This window comes from Empidonax traillii, unplaced genomic scaffold, assembly GCF_003031625.1.
Source record: "Empidonax traillii isolate 1590-97213 ecotype Southwest subspecies unplaced genomic scaffold, ASM303162v1 scaffold648:size464035, whole genome shotgun sequence".
NCBI classification, from domain to species: Eukaryota; Metazoa; Chordata; class Aves; order Passeriformes; family Tyrannidae; genus Empidonax; species Empidonax traillii.
In genome coordinates this window covers 212,990-232,356 of record NW_020955841.1, presented here as the reverse complement: position 1 = coordinate 232,356, position 19,367 = coordinate 212,990, and the positions used below count along the sequence as shown (strand labels likewise).

At 39.0% G+C, this 19,367-nt stretch overlaps 1 protein-coding gene across 1 annotated transcript; it reads right to left on the bottom strand.

Moving 5' to 3' along the window:
* Nucleotides 1–346: 346 nt before the first annotated feature.
* On the bottom strand, nucleotides 347–18,851 carry LOC114065341 (protein ELYS-like). The gene is made up of 25 exons (XM_027899164.1): nucleotides 18,527–18,851; nucleotides 17,892–18,018; nucleotides 16,448–16,701; nucleotides 15,864–16,044; nucleotides 14,855–15,062; nucleotides 14,112–14,228; nucleotides 13,346–13,430; nucleotides 11,216–11,366; nucleotides 9,435–9,567; nucleotides 9,166–9,347; nucleotides 8,640–8,701; nucleotides 7,728–7,856; nucleotides 6,333–6,423; nucleotides 6,157–6,246; nucleotides 5,854–5,994; nucleotides 5,231–5,326; nucleotides 4,661–4,754; nucleotides 4,158–4,281; nucleotides 3,996–4,052; nucleotides 2,709–2,855; nucleotides 2,067–2,254; nucleotides 1,747–1,891; nucleotides 1,518–1,649; nucleotides 586–733; nucleotides 347–501 (listed from the first exon to the last, which is right to left on the bottom strand). Exons 2-25 carry the CDS (start codon nucleotides 18,010–18,012, stop codon nucleotides 347–349), a joined length of 3,231 nt encoding a protein of 1,076 aa, XP_027754965.1. The 5' UTR covers nucleotides 18,013–18,018; nucleotides 18,527–18,851.
* Between the last annotated feature and the right edge of the window lie 516 nt (nucleotides 18,852–19,367).

Here is a 19,367-nt window from a genome sequence, read left to right as displayed (position 1 = left end):
GGGTCACAAACAAGTGACAGGCTCTTTGGGATGTCAAAGTCTATATACCAACAGCTTGATGGTAGTCAAGGTTTTAGTCTCAGCTGTCCTAAACTCTGTAAGCACATTTACCATAATGTAAATACATATATTTGCATAAGTAAGATTGTTATACAGAAAGTTTCTCTGAATATTACTTCTGATGAACTGATTCATAAATGTTACATAGTGTAAGTGCAAAAACGTGAAACAAAGCATTACTCACATGTACCTTCACACCAAAACCCTAACATAATTCAGATTTCTCTCTTTCGCTCTCTCTACCCCCAAAAATGTAGCTCAAGACTGAACTTCGCAAAAAGGCTGCTTACCTGTAATATTGTGAGATACTCGTTTTCTGTTCATTTCCCAACCAAACTTCTCTAAATTTGGACAATACTTTACTGATGAAAGTTGCTCGTGTGTGCACATTTCCTGCATTAGCCTGTCGTGTCACTGCTGATAATGCCTTTAGCCTTGGGACTGTAAAGCAAGAGAGAAAAAATACCAGCCCTGTGTAATCAAGGTGATGGCTGGTTGTCAATATTTCCCCCCTCTGAAAGTTACCTTCTCTTAAGACTGATGAAGGCAAACGGTATGGCTTGGCTCTCTCTACAGCCAGCTTCCTTTGAATGGTAGGCAGGATCTTGCTATATTGGTCTAACAAAGAATTCCTGGCAACTGCTCTCTCTCTCAAGTGAGGATCACGATAATTCTGATAAGTGAAATTAGTAAAGCCGGAATTTATTTACAAGAAGTTCATTGCATGGAAGTATCTCTGCTCTTCCTGATTGGGGCCTAAATTTGCTCAACAGACGCAATAAAGTACATCCACTGCACAGAACTGCAGGACCTAAACCTTCCAAGACCACTTTGTAAGTTTGATTTACTGGAAAACTATGGTTCCAGAAAACAGCAAATGTATTAAAGATCCCCAACAGAAGCTCACATAACACAAAACTTCATCTTACTATTTTCAGAAACAGGTAAGAATTTACATCATGAAAGTAACATGTTAAGATGTGGAATCACAGAGCTTGTGCTTTACTTGAAGAAAATAATAAAAAAACCCCAAACCACTAAACAAAACCCACTATGCATATTTTACCTGTGGAGCATCTAGACTGCTCTCAGCTTGAAAAATGAAACTGTGTGCAAGACATAGTATACAACATGCATTTCATTCCACAGAACTGAGTGACACAACTTCCATAGTGTAAGCCATACATAGCAAAGGGGTCTGAGGAACTGAAGGAACAGATGAACTGGTAAGAAAAGATACATATTTATTCCTCAGGTGCAAACAATTTTAAGTGGAGTCAGCCATGGTCTGTAACATTCAGTTTATAATTTCACACAGCAGCTTTGCCATAGTAAAATTATTCCTAGTCTTTCAAGAAATGAGACAAGAAACAAAGCAGGCCTTTTACTGAGGACTATCAAAACTAGTTGGTTACACCAAGAGAAACTTGCACACTCAACAGGACTTCCACCCTTACCAGAAGATTAACCTTCATTGTCTGATTCAGCTGCAGTGCAGGGATATAGTTGGCACGCTGCAGATGGTGGACTAAAAGGAATTCATGATTCTGAACACCAGCGTTGGTCTGCAAAAACTTCTCCAGACACTCCTGTAAGAAACAGCACAGTACAAAAACCTATTACGATCCTGACTCTTCTCTTGCCAAAGAGACGATTAAGACCTTTTTTTGTCTTCTCCAAACTTACCTTTTCAGTGTCTGTGAACGGCAGCTTCAGTAAATCTTCCATTAGCCCCATCTCCTGACAGATTTCATACATGTGCTTTAACAGCTCTTCTATGTTTAACTTAGTGGTGTGTTCCTGCAACAGACCCCAAGCCTCCACCATGCACCTGTTGTTAATTTTTGGGAGATGGAAAGAAATAGGAAGAGTATAACCAAAATGATACCTCAAAGTCATTGTACTCATTCACAGATTAAAGGAAATGTAGAGGACCCAATTTGTATTATCTCTTCTCCCCCTTTCCCAGTATCTGAATGCCCAAACGGTGGGATGGATTTCCTTACCTATTGGACAACAACACAGTGAGGAAAAGCCGCACTTCACTACTGCTTGACATGGATGGCTTCATCATCTGCATGTACCTGAGGGCTCGCCTGTGCTCTCCTTGGCACATGAGGGACTGAATAATTCTCGTGTGCTGCCACGGCACAGTTTTGATTGTAGCTGGATGAAAGAGCAGGGCCAGAGAATTCTGCACAAGTCAGAGATCACAATTGTTTGAATATTTACAGACACACATGTAACACAGTCTTTGTATTTGTAGAGAAAAAATTCAGTTAGCCATATGGAACAAAGTGAGTGTTTTAAAAGGAGTAATTCAGACTTTTCTACATTAACAAATCTTTGTGCACAAACATTCCTTTTTTACAAATGCATTTTTTGAAAAAGTGCCCAACTGGTCTGCTGAAAACCTCCTACAAAAGATAGCTTTGAAAATTCAAATATCCAGGATTATTGAAGTAGACTACTCCTGTGTTTTAATTAGTTTCCCATCAAACTAGTTGAAGGAACATTTATAATCATGACATTGATGAAGAGGTCAGTTGTAGTACATTCTAATAGCTAAGAATCAATTTTTAAAACTAATTTTATCGATTACAACGCTGCACTGCAATGTGTATCTAAGGAAACTGTTACATACTCACTTCATAGTCATTGTGATCTAGAAGCCAAAACCCTTGAATAAGCTTAACGAGACCCCAAGGGATAGCAAAGGCAGTTAGAAAAGAGTCAATTACACTTTCTGTTTTATTCGGAGAGGTATGCATGATATCCAACAGCAAGTAAATTGTCTGAGAGTGAGTACCTAATTAAGGTGAATAAATTGGTAAGAACAATAATTTATCACATTATATTTAGCAAAACAATGAAATGAGAATATAAAAATGGTAGGAAGCAGAACATACTTATTAGTCTTGCCATTTTAAGCTATTATAACCTGAAGGTAGTTAGGTCCTAACCACAAATTGCATTCTGAAAAAACAACCAGAAAGAAACACTTCTGGATTTCTGTAAGACAATCATAAAAGCCAAATCTGGGCATTTAAATACTGCCATAATAAACTCAGGCTCCTGTTTTAGTCAGTGGAGCTAGCAGTTGAACATCCAACTAATTAATTATTAATTATTTTGTTTACTCTGGAAATGAGGAAAAATAACTATATAAATTATGGTGCCCTTAAAATACAACTTAGGACTAAATAATTGAAACTGGATTTAAAATGGTATGTGCATCCTGCATTTGAAGTGTCATTTTCCCTTTCTGACGTCGGTTGTTAGGGACATACTCTAATAAGACAGTGTGGGAGTACAACATTATTTGAACTCCTTGCTCTCTAGGCTCCCTTTTCGTGTTACCCAACAAACCACAAAAGCAGGTCTGCATGTTCCAGCAGCATAAAAATTAGGTTTCCACCCAGTGACTCCACTCTTCTCCCTCTTTATTACGCTATGTGCCAGCAACTTTCAACACAACCAAAACAAGCAGAGTCAGCTGGGATGGAAAATGGATGATTTTGGCAGAATCAGGTACTGGACAACCACTGTTAGGAATCCTTTTGCTCTGAAGCAGCACCTTTTAGTGCACCATTCTAACACACAGTCATTTGCTACAGGTATGGGTACTTAAAATTTAAGAACTAGAAAATTTTGAGAAAAACTAGGGAAGTTTTTAACTTGAACTTACTTTAGGGAACCTGTTTTCTCATATCAGAAAAGACTTTGCAATACAACATTTTAAGAAAAAAAAAAAGGAAATCAGAAAAAATCCAAACTAGAAAGAAATAAAGCAATCCTTCTGTCCAGGACTTAACTCTATACTAAATGTATTCACTCACACTGTGTTTGAAGCATACATTGGTAAACACATACGTGACAAACACATAAGAACATTTCTGTGCCTATTCTGAAGGTGCAATGGCAAAAAAGGATACAATTGCATGTTTGTCGCTTTCTTCAACACTTTCCAGCAAATAGAGATCCAGCAGCGCCTGAAATGAAAGATTAAAAGGTTTTCTGTCGCTCCTGTCTTTCAAAATCATTGGCTTTGGGAGACTGCTGCTGCTGGTGGTGGTTTCAGTGAACAGAACACTCACATGTAAACTAGCAGGTGGGTATTTCCCAGTTCCTCCTTCATCTCTCTGCCACAACTTCTCAACTTGGTCTCCTAACTGGGAAACCATTCCATCAATCATCAAGCAGTCAGAGTCCCATTTGCCTCTACAACAAAAAGCAGCAAGGATTTAGACAGAATAAACCGCTAATTCCAGCCTCTCAGTGTAACAGATTTCCACCAGCCAAAACAAAAAAAAAACCCTCCTATGAGTCAAAGAAAGGAACACGCCTACACAAGCATGATTATGACTTGAAATGCACATGGCAGATATTTCTGTGTTGGATGGTCTTTACATCACAAGGAATTAGTAAAGGAGTCTTAAGTAGAAATCCAAGAGAAAAGTTGTGAGTTTATAGGTTTTGTTTGCTGTTGTATTACATGTAATCCCAAGGAAGCACAGACAAAGGGGTTTAAGTGAAAAAATAACCACTTCCCTACAGTCTAACAGAGGAAGCTTTTCTAGAGCTTTCCTGCAAGTCTTACCTTGATAAACGCTTGAGTTTCTGTCGGTGACCAGTATAGTAGCTCTGAATTAAAGGATAATTGTAGAAAGGTCTAGACAAACGCATATGGTCATCTACAGTCAATAAAGTAAAAGCAAGTTAAAGAAGTAAGACCACTTCTTTAAGTGGTAAGTTTTTCTCAACTAAAACTTCTCATTAAAAGACAGAAGATCAGACAAGCATCAAGAAGCCTTCAACTCTCAAAGAAGCTAATCCTGTTTGTGCCTTTGCTAGAAGAGAACTAAGACAGAAGGTTTGATCACTGCTTCTTGTCTGAAGATCCACTTCAAGTTAAGAGCTAATGTAGCATTTAGAGTATGTAGTGTAAGCTCAAGTACAATATTAAATAAGCAACTGTCAAAGGGAATGGTTTTTTGAATATGACGTGAACATTCATAGTACAGATTAAGGCTGATAATAGAATTTATAATCTATTTCAATTAAGAGCACTTCCAAGGTATATTCTCACCTCAAGCAATAAAAAAAGGTCCAGAAAATAAAATTCTTCTACTGTAAAAACAAGTGTTCCGGTATTACAGTTTAGGCTTACCTAGATCTTCAGAAGGGAGACTGGACCGACAGAACCAGATGACCACTTGTGCATACAAAGAAATGAGGTTGGTTACCAGCTGCTTATTTGTGAAGTCTGTAAAACCCGAAAAAAGGTATGAGATTATAAAGCCTGAACTATTAGATACATTCAGGAAAAAGACATTTGTTTTTCACATAGGAAAGACTTTTACTATAGCAAAGGGATGTTGATGCCAACAACAATTTCTAATAACAGAAGCTACAGAAGCTCAAGGAACTTACAAGTTACTCATTTCGGCTTCATTTATATTTTCTAGCTGTTTGCACACAACTATAAATTGCTAGCCAAGAGTTAAGAATACTTTTCAGCATTACCACACACAGTTGCTTACACAGTCATTGCTGAATCAATATAGCCTCCCCTACCCACTCACATCAACTCCACAACCAGCCGTTCCCCTGAAATCAAAGCATCTTAAGTCATAGTCCCAACTTCTCAGATTTAAGCCCCTCATCCCACCTCAATCTGACTCTCTCCCAACCAGCCAAAACAGCAAAAGCTCGTGTCTCCACACCTACAACACAAGCATCCTTCCAAATCTTCATCAAACACACCAAAGATTTAGCAGTGCCATCACCAACCTTTCTCAGTAAGCTCTCGTGCTTCTGTCAGAAAGCAGTTTAAGACTGTGCTAAGGCTGCTCAAAAGCAACTGGCAGTGCTGAAGGGACTGTAAGGTCTGTGGGTCAATGAAGTTGCAGGAGCCGTCAAACAGCGGAACACCTTGTCAAGAAGAAATATTGAATCGTTAGTCCACAGGACAACTGCAGAGTTCCAAAGGACAATTAAAGAACCGTGGGCAGTATCATGTACTGGCAGATCACTAAATAAAATCCTTTAGGAAGGATTATTTTAGGTTTCAAAAATGACAACATGACTACTCACATATTTGGTCCAGTTCATCTTTTGTGCAGACTACTTTGTTCCACGTCCACTCAAGAACAAACCGTAAATTAACAGCAGAACTTGGCTGTTCTTTAAAAAGAGAAAGCAAAAAAGAAATAAATACACAATGTCAAACTAAAACATACAGAGCATAAAAATAATGTAAGGGGCATTACCTTCAGAAGTCCAGTGTTTAATACATCCAGTCAAAAGTTCTAAAGAACCTGTCTGGACAGCAGCTGACAATACTGCTTCCAACTGCTCCTCCTAAACAGAACAGACAAATTAAAATGAGAACCTCACATGCTTCTGATACCTTTTGAACCATCCACAGAAGTGTTTATTTCTAACTGGAAACTCACGCAGACATCACAAAGTCAACTAGTGCACATGCAACTAATTCCACATTCTCTTTCTTAATTCTAGCCCTGCCTGGACTCCTTGTTGGTCTGAGGAACACAGCAAAATTTTCCTCTGACATTTCATCTTCCTGCAGGCCAATTCCAATCTGCATTTGCGTGCCTCTGTGTTTTAGTCTCCATTTATTGAGTTCCAAGGAACTATTTCAGTAATATCTTGTGCTAATATCCCTCATGCACTTTGTGCTCACGTTTGCCATCAGGAACATGTGAAGGGGACAGAACTAAAACAACTGTGTCTGCATGGAAACACTGAAGCTCAGGTCAAGCAGCTTGCAGGACTATCACAACATGAAGCAGCTTTGACACCCAAAACATTAAGTTGTGATTTGTTAAAGTGCCAGAAGAGAAGTGAAGCATCTAAATTCTAAGGGGCTGAGATTTCAGGCTGTTCAAATACTGCAATATAACATCACGGCAATCCTTGAGAAGAACAATGCACTGGTATGCACACACATGGGAAATTGGGTAGCAGCTTATTTCAGCTGGTGTTCAGACACTTCTTGTAGGTGAAATGATCCTGTATAACATTTTACATTTTTCTTTTTATTTTCCTCTATGTTTGTTGTTTTGGTTTTCTTAAATTCAACACATTTGCTTCCTAGATGATTTCATTACATTCAAGGAGATTTCTACACATTAGAAAACATTTTTTTCTGAAAATGGGTTTGAAACAAGGAAACACACCAATACTACTTACAGTGGCAAACAAAACTCCAAACCAAGCTTCTTGACCCAAATTCTGAAATTAATCTTCCTAGCATTCAAAAGCAATCCCCAGTCAAACGCATAACAAGTCTCCAAACAATAGAGTCACAATTCAGCAAAGGTCGTCACAAAATGTTTTGCTTTCCCAAGTTATTTCCAAACCAGAATTAATACCAGAACATCTAATCAGAATATAAGAACCTTCATCAGGCTTTCAAAATAAGTGTTCTGTGGGCTGGGTCATCTTCCAAAGTGGGTTGTTCCCAGTCAAACTCAGTACTTTGAATCTAACAATACTTTTACTTTTGCTAACTAAAGTCAACATCTGCCTTTAAATGCAACTTGCAAAATACATAAAAATCAGATGATCATGTCTTGTAGCCTCTATGGTCCCATCACACAGTATGGATGTATTTTCTCTTGGATTCCCCAACGTACACTTACCTGACTCAAACTTGATGGCTGGACATCAACCAGCCTTGAAGTCAGCAAGTCACCTACAAGGCAGCTGGTGTAGTTGTCATGAATGGCTTCACTTATTAAAGAATCAGATTTCTTCAAAAACTTCAGGGTCTGAAACAGGAGTCAAAACCCACTGATTAAGACAGTATTAATACTCCATCACTAAGGTTCTGTCTTAAAAACAGTACTAAAATAACAGTTCAAGTTTGTAAAAAATATCCCGTAGAAGAAAATATGAAAATATCAGCCATTGCAATGCTGAAGGAAGGATTTTCTAGTTTCTCTATCACTACACAGGCCCTGCCTTTTCACTGACCACTGACACAAAGTACATTCTGTAGAAAATAAAGCTAACACACAATTTTAAATCACACTTTGGAAGATCCATCTATGCTTGTTTGTGCAGAAGCTGATTTAGAAGGAAATATTTAGTGAGCTGGAACTTAATTTGAAAGGATTTGTCACAAGCTGTGCAGTGGCTCAGAAGTTATAATTTGGCCAAGGTGGGGAGGAAAAATATTAATTTCTTCTTTGACAGTTAAATAATTTTTCCTTTTCTCCGTTCTCTCCTCATTTCTCAAGTTAATCAAGGATCAAAACCTAACTCCAGACTGTGCAGATAGTTTGACTGATGGGTAATCAGAAGTAACTGCTTTCCCCAACTTCCATAACACTTTTGTTCTTGCTCCAACAGCAACATTACATTCCTTTCCAGGCATTCCATCCCTGCCTGTGCTTCCCTGAAACAGTATCATTTGCATAAAACTGGCAGGACATAATTGCAGTTATGCATGTGGACAGATAGGAAGAACATAATGATCTCCAACCCTGAAGGCAGTGCAAACCTAGAGAAGGTTCATTTCATTCTCAATAAAGATACAGTAAAAAAGTCACCTCTTTCTGGGAGCTGGTGCAAGTCATGTGAACGACTCCTGAGTTCAGCAAGCACGTAACATCTGCAGAAACAAGGAGCCTTCAATAGCCTTCAATGCTCTCACAGTATGACCTGTTTCTGTTCTTTAAATAGCAGGATCTGGAAAGACATACCCTGAGTGCCTCTTTTCTTCATCATATGACTTACAAATTTCCTTTAAAAAATTATTTTTGTCTGTAGAAACTTTATCTGTAGAGTTACCCAGGTGCTGTGCTTTGTGCCTCAGCTCAAAGTCATTTCATCTTGAAACCATCAGCCCTTCACAGACTACATTACAAAAGCACCAAAACTCAGCAGACTGTCAGATATGTTTCACAATATTGAAGACCTTGTTAGTGTGACGTGACCAGAGTTAGAATTGTGAAGGTTTAGGGGGTTTTTTTGTTTGGTTTGGTTGTTGTCTGATAAACAATGAACAAGATAACCTCCAAGTGGCATTTGACCTCAATTGAAATTTGTCACTATTCAAAGCAGTGAAATACCTACCAAAGTTATAGGTGCTTGGATTAAAAAACTGCTCAGGTGGTGGATAAGAAGGAGGAACTCCCCGACTTAAACTCCGCTCGTGTACCAGAATATCCAAAATGAGGTTTGGAGAAGTCATGCTGATTACAGTATCCAGTGACCACAATGCAAAGTAGGGGCAATCATGAAGGAATTCTTCTGGCCTGAAAGAAAACAAGTGCATAAGCTAAACATCAACTTTCAAATTACTTACTTGTGGGGATATTGAAAACCACTGAATAAAAACCTACCTCAGTGAGTCTGGCATTTGAGCATGATACCAGCGATTGATGTCAAATACACCCAAATAAATAGATGGTTTTTCATGACCGTGTGTTTTCACTTGCCAGCTCAAGACTGATACACTGGTGTCAGGAGAGATTACTGCCAAAGACAAGACATTGTTCCTTATTGCAGAAAATACACAGTATCTGTTGTTTTTAAAACACTACCTTCTATTTTGGTTTAATTCTTTTAAATTTCACTGATGAAACCCAACACTTCACTAAGAATGATAAAAACAATTTACAGAATATCAAACATCTCAGTGATAGGTTTCAGTCATGCTGTCTCTTTTGCTTGTTCAAATTATACTTGTTCTAAACCAAATCAAATACATAATTATTAACTAATTAAGTTTTACATGCTAGATGAATAGTTTAGGGGGAAAATAAGCTAGGATCACATATATAGCTACTTTTAGAAAGTTTATCTTTCCAAAGATTTATTTATGTTTACTTTTTATACAGTTGTATCACTCAGCTAGCATGAATAATTCCCAAATTTGTCTCAGTTACAAGTTTAAAAGATAACTCCAGCATATTCAGAATGAAATAACAGTATTATCACACTAAATAAATAAATACTATAAAAATTAAAAACACAAACAGGAAATTGGAATAAAGATTTTAACATAAAACATTCATAGTGTTCTATTTTGGTTTTCTTAGTATGCGGAATGCTCTGTCTTCCCTGGTGAGAATGCACTCTCTAGACACGAAGCAAAGTATGTGAATATCATTTACCTTAATAGAGTATGTTTGGCAAAATGTTTCTCTGTTCTCTGTTGAATTTATAGTTACTATTTAGGGATCCTCACAGACTTTGCTAGGTCTCACTGAGAACTTCTGTGCCATTTCAATTCTGTTAGCTGCTGAAACTGCCTTTGAATATAACAATTACTTTCAGAATTCAGAAGACAGCTTCACTGCTAGCCTCAACACACATCCAAAAGAAGCTCATGTGTCCCTAGAACTTAATTTGAGCAGGTTCTCAATAAAATATAATCAGAAATCATCAGAAAACTCACAGGTATTTCTTCATGTTATTTTGGAGGGCTGGGTTTTTTTAGGTATGTGGGGTGCCTAATATTCAGCCAGCTGTCATCCAGGAGATCCTTTTTACCAGGCAGATTTCCAGACACTCCTCCCCAGGCCTGTAGTGTTACAAGGGGTTCTTGAACCTCATACAATCGGCCAATCCATCAATCCAGCCTGTCCAGATCCCTCTGAAGAGCCTTGCTACCCTCCAGCAGATCAACACTCCTGTCCGAGGTGATCCCAAACTGACTGAGGGTGCACTTGATCCCCTCGTCCAGATCATTGATAAAGATATTCCATAGGACTGGCCTCAATACTGAGCCCTGGGAAACTCCACTAGTGACCAGCTGCCACCTGCATGCAGCCATAGGTCTGAATGGGGAAAAAATCCTCAGGTAACATTCCTGAACAGTAGTGAGAATGATCTTACTGTTCAAAAACGACAGCTGGAAGAATAAACTGACAGACCAGCATTATACAGATGACCCCATTATAAATTCCTCTAGCATGTCAGCAAGAGTAAAATAAAATCTATTTTTCCCTTTAAAGAATGATGTTAAGAGGAATAAAAAAGTCCCACATAACTTAAGCATCCAATTTCTTTTAAATAAGCCCAACAAGCTTGGCTAGACAGCAGGTACAGAACAGCACTCCTTGCTTAGATTCCCAAACCATGCAGTTTAGAATAACCAAACATGGACATCAGAACAAACCTTCACTAACACTGTCCTCTCTGTCAACATGGTTGCAAAATTTTTCTATGGTCTGAAAGCTGAGGAATTTAGTATTGCTGATCTGACCTCTCAAGGGATAGATCCCATCGGTGAGATCTAAACTGTACAGTTTAACGCAGTATTTAAAATCCTGGGGGGAAAAATTGAAGAAGAGAGAAAAGGTCATTTTGAGATAAAAACACACATTATACCTAAATATGAAATAATGAAAATATCTGATATGATATGTATATTGTATTGTGTATTTCCTATGAATAGAAACTACATCTGACATGCAAGAGAATTAAGTCTCTAATCATAATGGGCAAGTTTGGCTATTAAAAAAAAAAAATGTTTTTAGCACTTCCCTAACATTATCAGATCTAAACATGTTCTGCAGAATTCTTTGCAACTTCAAGTGTCTTTACAAACCTGAATATGTACCCACAAAGAGATATCTGAAATAATGCAATACGTGGATGCAATGGTCTTTGATTATAGAATCTGACATTACAGCAGCTAAAGCTCTGCCAAGAGATATAATCGATAGGCACATCACTAGTGTGAATTTGCATCTCTCTCTAGTAACTCAGAACTTTTTACAGATTAACAATCTTGTTTCAAGCCTCATAAACTCTTACCAGCTCCTCCTCTTATCTTGTAGGAGACTAATGGGTGAGATATCCCTCAATTCCTTATAAAGAGAGGACATGGACTGCACATGGACAATGCGTTCAGGATCACGAATTACTACAGAGTAAGCAACCTCTTTGATATACAGAGAAATGGACATAGAGGAAGGATTGTCGGGAACCTCTGATATCACCATTTTCTAAGAAAACATTAACTGAAATACTGTGTTTCCAAATACAACATTCATTCAAACTGTCTACCATACAATGTGTGAATACTGTACTTCTGAGGGTTGAAAGTCTAACATTAAATACACCGCAGCTCTCTCAGGTTACAAACACAATAATATTATTCAATCACCCTGTGTGCTTTTTTTTAAAGAGTGTCACTGTCAGAGATGATGCATTTTAAAGAAACACCCCCTTCTGCAAACACCTAACCTTTGTCTATTCAAAAGCAGCACTTCCAAATGAGGAAGGAGCTTTCATATACATAAGGAGAAAGGGACAAAATTTAAACTCATTCAAAAAATTCAAAATGCACAGTCCCTATAGAGTACAACACTTAAAGAATCACCTCAATTTCATTCCATACCCTACGAGAAAATGCAAGATGAAGTATCAAAGTAGGAGGAAAGACTTGCTCTGAATTAAGATTACTTTCCCACCAAAAAGATCTTGGAAGAGTTTCAAGCACACTACTGAACAGAATTATGCATTATACAGGTGCCTCTCCTATATGGTGGACATCTGAAACCTAATGATGCCTCATTTATATTTTAAGCCCATTATCTCTGGAACCAGTTCTAAAAATTTATGGAGACTGACCAAATCATACCACTGTTCATTGCATTTACATCTTTTGCTGGCTATAGCCAGCAGGGGCAACCCAACCAAAAAAGTAAAACAGTTATATTTACAGCTACTGAGTTTCAGGACAAATGCTTAAGAGACACTTGTAGGTATGTGTTATTTGAAGTCCAGTTGACTGAGGTCAAAAGAAAAACAGGACTATAAAACAGAGATCAGAAGTGTATGTTTTTTATATATATATGTATATATATATATATATATATATATATATATATATATATATATGACCATATTTTAAGAAAGGGAGACAGACAGAATCTTCCTCAAGTCTACAGTTTGGTTACACAAAGCTATTGGAAGTCTTGTCTTCTCTTCCTACTTGCCATTCATGTGATGTTTAAATAATTTCATTGTAAGAATTGTTTCCTCTTCAGGAACTGAATGTATAAGGCTCTTTGCAGATGAATGTAGTTGGAACACACAGCTTTGTAGTATAAAATTGTATGATTTTATTATTGTTTTCGAAAAGTATGGACAAAAGTCATGTCCAAAAAACTCACCAAAAGACTTTTTTTTTTTTCTTCACTTCCTCTCTGAAGTTTCATTGTAAATATTAGCCTGACAAACTTAACTGATACTCAGGGAAAACTGATCTTTTCATGTCTCACATACAGGAATGTCTTACCTCATACATGACTTGTCCAGATGCCAGGCATTTTCTGTCACCAAATGCTAACTGCAACAGATGTAAACTCAGAGCATTCCCTTCACTGAAAAAGGTATAAATTAGGAAATTTGACTACAAAGCTACTTTACAGTCCTTATTATCATTTTAATGGATCCAGGCTGAAACCTACTCAAAAACATGCTCTTGCTGAAAAGAAAGACACTGCTTCTGAAAACATGATAACTGGTCACATTTAGCCACTAAAACATATAGAAGACAATTTTGACACTAACAGATTCCATACCACTGGAAAGTTCTAATATATTGTATGGATCTAAAATTTTTGGAAATAGCTCTATATAGTGTTCTCCATCAAAAGTGCTTTGAAATCAAACTTAAGGTTGCCACTCTATGAACAGCAGGGGTTGATTAAACAGCTTGTTGAGGCTGAGAGAAAGATATCTCTCTCCTTCCCACCAAAGTTCCATTCCCTCTCTTACATGCACTGCACCCTTCCACACTCTGACTTGATTTCTTAGCCCAGCAGGAAACTATTGATTTGTCTGCTCAGCACTGTTTGTTTTCTGCCAGGGAAGCCAAACTGGCTCACAAAGGCTCCAAAGACTGCTGAAGCTGTCACAAGGCAACCAGCAGTACTTTCACCTCTCTGCTTTAGGTTCAGCTGTATGTGAACAAATATTTAAAGTAAATAAATAAATAAATAAATAAATAAATAAATAAATAAATATAGCAAAATCAGTGGCTTATGGTAAATTTTATTCACCTTTGTTGTGTAGACTGAACAGCCCACAAGTAGCAACAATTGCGAAGATCACTCTCAGGCTCTTGAAAAGCAAGAGCACAGACAGGAATCCTTCCTCCTCCAAGCTTAGTGTAGTGCCTACAGGTTTGAAAAAAGAAAAAAATTGAATCATGTGCATCCTTGCCTTGGAATGGGTTAACCCATTCTACATTTCAAGGCTGAAATATTGAAAAGGATGTGTTATCAGGCACAGATTAGCTATTGATTTTTCATGTCTCACTTATTTAATTCTGGATACTTTAAAGAATATTGTCACAAAAATCACATTATTCACATACTGAAGCCTTTCAGTGTATGCCCTAGTTGTGGTAACTCGTTCTGAAAGATACATTCTAAACCCTTTTTCATCAAACAACACACATTATCTAATTTCACTGAATACTACTGGATAGAACAAACTGCCTTATACAAATCAGATCTATCGCATCCCTACTGTCTGACATGACTCAAAGCAGCACACTTTCCACAATTCCTCAATCCACAGACACAATAAGGAGAGCAATCTTGGTCCACTGCAGAGAAGGTGCTCCACATCACCCATATAAGACCTAATACTTACTTCAAAAGAGGATTTCTGAACATTCCAAGGTTATACTCAACATTCCAGTCATGGAAAAAGGTCTCTTGAAGTTAACATACTTTCTGAAGCAAAAAATTGAGACCACTGCATCTCCAAGTGTGGCCAAGTAGAAAGGACTACTTACGCCCTTTTCAAAGTTCTCATATTTCCCAGTGACAGGTAGCCATCGGAAAAACCCACAACGAGCTGATTGCTTCTGCTTATGTAGCTCAGGGTTGACACTGCTGTTCCTGAAGGACTTCGCAATTGAAAACAGAGATGCCTCCCTGCTCTGGTCACAGCTTCTCTTCTTTGTGGAACTTCAGCAGGAATTCTAGTGACAACTTCTAGATCTGCACACATAAAAGCAGGCAATAAATGAGCGTGTTATGCCATTTCAGTTGCATTTTAGACTCATGTGACAACATGGATAAACTAATTCTACCATCCCAGGCAAAATACCCATTTCTGCAAAACCTTTTTTTTGCTGTTTCTGTATCGATTCAAAGAACAGAAGAACTCTTCAACTGGACAAGTACTCTCACTCCTATTTCAAAACCAGGTACAAGTGTAACCTTTGTAGACAAATTCTACTTGGACTCCATAAATCAGGAGTTTGGGCCTCAGATGAATCTACCTGAAGGGACATCAACACCTGAAGCTGCTCCTGAAATAGCCAAAACAGTCTATGCAATCTGAATACACAACTTACAGAGTTCATTCATCCAAACATAGGATTTTTGATAAGTTTGATTTATCTTAAAATGCAAGCCTGAAGTTTGTCCCAAGTCTATTAATGGAAAAGGGAGAACACTCCCAAGAAATATGGTACCTCTGACACAACTCCCTGTCAGGCAGCTGCACTGACTCAGATAGTAAAATCCCTAAATCCCAAGTATCACAGTGGTAAGTACCACAGTGACAAAGGGATCTGGGTGGGAAGAGGCATTTACAACACCAGGACGAGTATTATGCCACTCCCATTTCTGATCAGGTCAGGACCATAGGATGTCAAACTGCCATCTGCAATCCGTAGGCAGAAGTATCAGAAACATCATCAGTGAACCTGCACTCTGGTATCTTCAGAATGGGTTGCATGCTGGTTTTTTACAAGAATCTTCTTCTAAATTCAAATTGAAAAACTGCAGGCTTACCTGATGCTTCTACTTCATTCTGACTGCAAGATAAATCATCCAAACGAAGGTCAACCAGAAGTACACGACCAACATCTGTAGCCACTGCTGCCACTCCAAAAAGCCATCGCAGACTCTGATGTAGGTGTCGAGTGCTCACACTGGCTCCTCCATCATTGCTTATGGGTTCTATTGCAGTTGCCTACAGGAAAACTACAAGTTAATATTGAAGCTGCTTGACAAGATAAATAGTAATCACTCAGAAGTGAAGCCAGCAGTTAGCACATCAGAAACAAGAAAGTACAGAATCATAAGAAATACAAGAAAAACAGTTCTGAAATATGCAGCCATTTTAAACCCACACACAAAAAAATAGTCCAGAAAACAGGACGCTGATTAAAGCCTTAGAAGAGCCTTAGAAGAATAACAACCAAAATGCAGAAAGGGATGTTGAGAAAAAGGCTCTACTGGGTACTCCAAAGTAACAATACAGTAATAGAGTATAGAAAGCATGTCCTACAAAGAGATGCTCGGAGCTTTTCCTGAAACAGAACTGTGTAGAAGCTAACAACACAAAACCTTCTTTTCCCAAAAAAAGTACATACCCTGCCTGGAAGAACAACTGCTTTAACCACTCTGGAGATCCCAAGGTCGTACAGACAGAGAACACTTCCCTTGGCTTCTTCCAACCCAACCAGGAGTCCAGTTCTCTTCTGCCACGAAAACTCCTTCACCGCACGAACGGTGGGAGGCTGCTCATTGACTCCGCTGAAACGATACGCAGAGAGCCGCTCTCCTGTCACAGAGTTCACCACCTCCAGCTGAGGACCACACGCCAGCCACGCCAGGCCACTTCTCCCTGTAAGACACAAGAAAGCTGACCAAACAAATCCCAGGCAGAAGGTGGAAACAACGGAAAAGTCACCTCTCCTTCAACAAATGCACCAAAGACAGCAACACCGACTTACCTACTCCTGGACAATCAGTTAAAATCACCCATTGCAATCCTCAGCCACTACCTCTTACAATTAATAACCTCAGTGTTTTGCATTTGCACTTGTCATTCCTGTGCTCAACAACACTGACTGTCTGGGATAAAGATTACAACAGATTGACCTCCAGTTTTTATTTGGCTTGGGTTTGCTACAAACCACCACCAAACGCATACAGGAACACAAGTTGTAAAGCATACTTCAATATAACCCATCTAAAACAATTCATTCCCAATTTATTAATTTTACTTCACACATCACTACTCTGGGAAGGGACTGGGACATCAATAGCAAATTATCTTCAAATGGGCACTGCATGCACAAATCTAAACTTCTGCAAGTGCTGATCACAGAAAGAACTCAACATGACAACGAAAGGACTTCTTGAAGTTCGAGTTTCCTTCCTAATCGAGGTCATGACGTGTATGTCTCAGGTAGGTAAGATTCTTCCTGGTCTTAACAGAAGCTCAGACACCCAGAGACACATCCAGCTCGACTTTCAGGTTGCCTAGAAAGTCAACCATCTAATCTGCTTAGCTGCTTTCAGCAACTCTCACTGGGTCCTCATCTGCATCCTATTAAATACTTTGGAAATATGTGGGCAGTGCTTAACAGAGCTGTCCTCTCCCTTCTGTCTTTTTACTCAGGCTAGAGAACAAAAAGCAGCATGTTCTGCCTCTGTAACATTGTAGAAGACTATTTCTGCATGGGATGTTATGACAGACAGAGCTTGAGCTGGTACAAAGAAATACGGCTCAAAACAACACTACTGCTTTTTTCAAAACTGCCTTCTATTCCATTCAAAACTGAGGAGAATTCATTGACTCAGTAAGGTCACGGTATAAATTATTTTAATAGCACAAGATTGGTGCAGGCTTTTGTAATTTCGATGTTTAACTCTATTAATGGTTTAATATTAGCATTTCTAGTTGTTAAAATATCCTGTTTTTTCTATCAGAACCTGATGTGTTTCAACAGAACCAGCCTGGTGCTATGACCCTGGGCTTCAGTCAGTAACAACTTTTTATCAAGACCAAATCTAAAAGAAAATGCTCACCTCCAGAAAACTTCCCACATAACACAGAGTCTAGGGTGGTCTCAGCTTCCTTAAGTGCCTCAACAGTCACCTCTGGGAACTGCAGCAGACTGCTCGTTACCTGAGCTGTTAGGTCTCGCATTCTTCACTGAAAATAAAGAAAAAAAAGGCAAAAATAGTCTCATGTCAGTCAAAAATATTTTTGAGAGTGACCCAAGTTTCATCAGTATGCAGTGAAAAATCTCCTATACATCACCTCTATTATGTGTTAAAAAAGCTTCTCAGTAGGAGGTATAATTTTCCATTTGTCCTCTCCCTTGATTTAATACTTTAATACTTTATTTTTGTTGTCAATTGTCTTCATCCTGCAGTTGCCGCTCCACGCACAGAGAGCACTTCCCGCCTCCTCCGTTTGGCAATTCCCAAAAGTTCACAGAGAGCAGCCGGGAGGGCAGCAGTGTAGGCGGCCCCTTCAGCGAAGGTGTGCATTGAAAGCCTTATTAATCAAATCATCAGACCCCTTAACTCCCAGAGCAGCAAATCACGCACTGCTTGCCTCTTACACACCACGGCCTCCTGCTGAAGTGCTTCTGCCTTGCTGAACAATGGCCATGCTACTTTCAGAAACAGTATGTATATATATATATATATATAACCTGCATAAGGGTACCTGCAATGTGAGAGCGTACGCTACATTACGGTGTTCAGATCATAGGAGGGCCCAGTGCCAGCAGCAGGTGGGAATTGCTGCAAATTACGCCGAAGCAGCAGTTAACAGAACTTACGTAACGATGAGTGGAAGGCTGGGAGTTCGGTAACAAGTCAAACCGGCCCAACACAGCTTGTTCAGAAACACGTTGCACAGCTTACATAACCAGGGCTAACAACTTCACACGTAACACTTTTCTGATTAATACGTACATCCCTGGTTAATAAATAAATTTATCACCTTCAGCCAGGCACGCACCTCAGGCAGAGTTATCCCCCTGTAAGAAGGTAATGTCTACTTCTTAATACTACATGGGTTTTAAGGAGTTTTATTCTTGAATTTTGGTGATAGGACCACAGGTCATCGTGTGAGCGTCAGTAACCAAAGTCAGGTCATGGGGTACAGAGGCCCATCCGTGTGTGCAGTATCAGCAAGTGGGACAGTGAGGGTCTCAGTGCCAGGAGCTGGGCTGGAGACCACAGGGATGGGTCACATGTATCCAAGCTGCCAGCAAGGGAAGGGTGGGTGTATTTTCCCCTTGCCCTATCACAGAATCAACAAGGCTGGAAAAGACCTCTGAGGTCTTCTACTGAGTCCATGTAAAATACTAGCAGACTTCAGGGTGGGCTAGCCAGTGAGTAGGAGGAAAAAACAGGAAAAACCAGTCTCTGGAAGTGTTTCAGGTAGAGGGCAGGGATGCAGCCCAGGGTGGGGGCACAGCCAATTGCTGGGCTTAAGGCTGTGCTGAGCTTTCCGGGTCTCTGTAAATGCAGGTGTGTGTGGGAACC

Excerpts from the sequence above, each read along its gene's own strand:
- LOC114065341 (XM_027899164.1), bottom strand. The coding sequence starts at position 18,012 with ATGCGAGACCTAACAGCTCAGGTAACGAGCAGTCTGCTGCAGTTCCCA. Across the intron at positions 11,367-13,345 it reads CTGGACAAGTCATGTATGAG|GATTTTAAATACTGCGTTAA; the intron begins GTAAGACATTCC and ends TTTTCCCCCCAG. Across the intron at positions 1,892-2,066 it reads ACTGTGTTGTTGTCCAATAG|GTGCATGGTGGAGGCTTGGG; the intron begins GTAAGGAAATCC and ends AATTAACAACAG.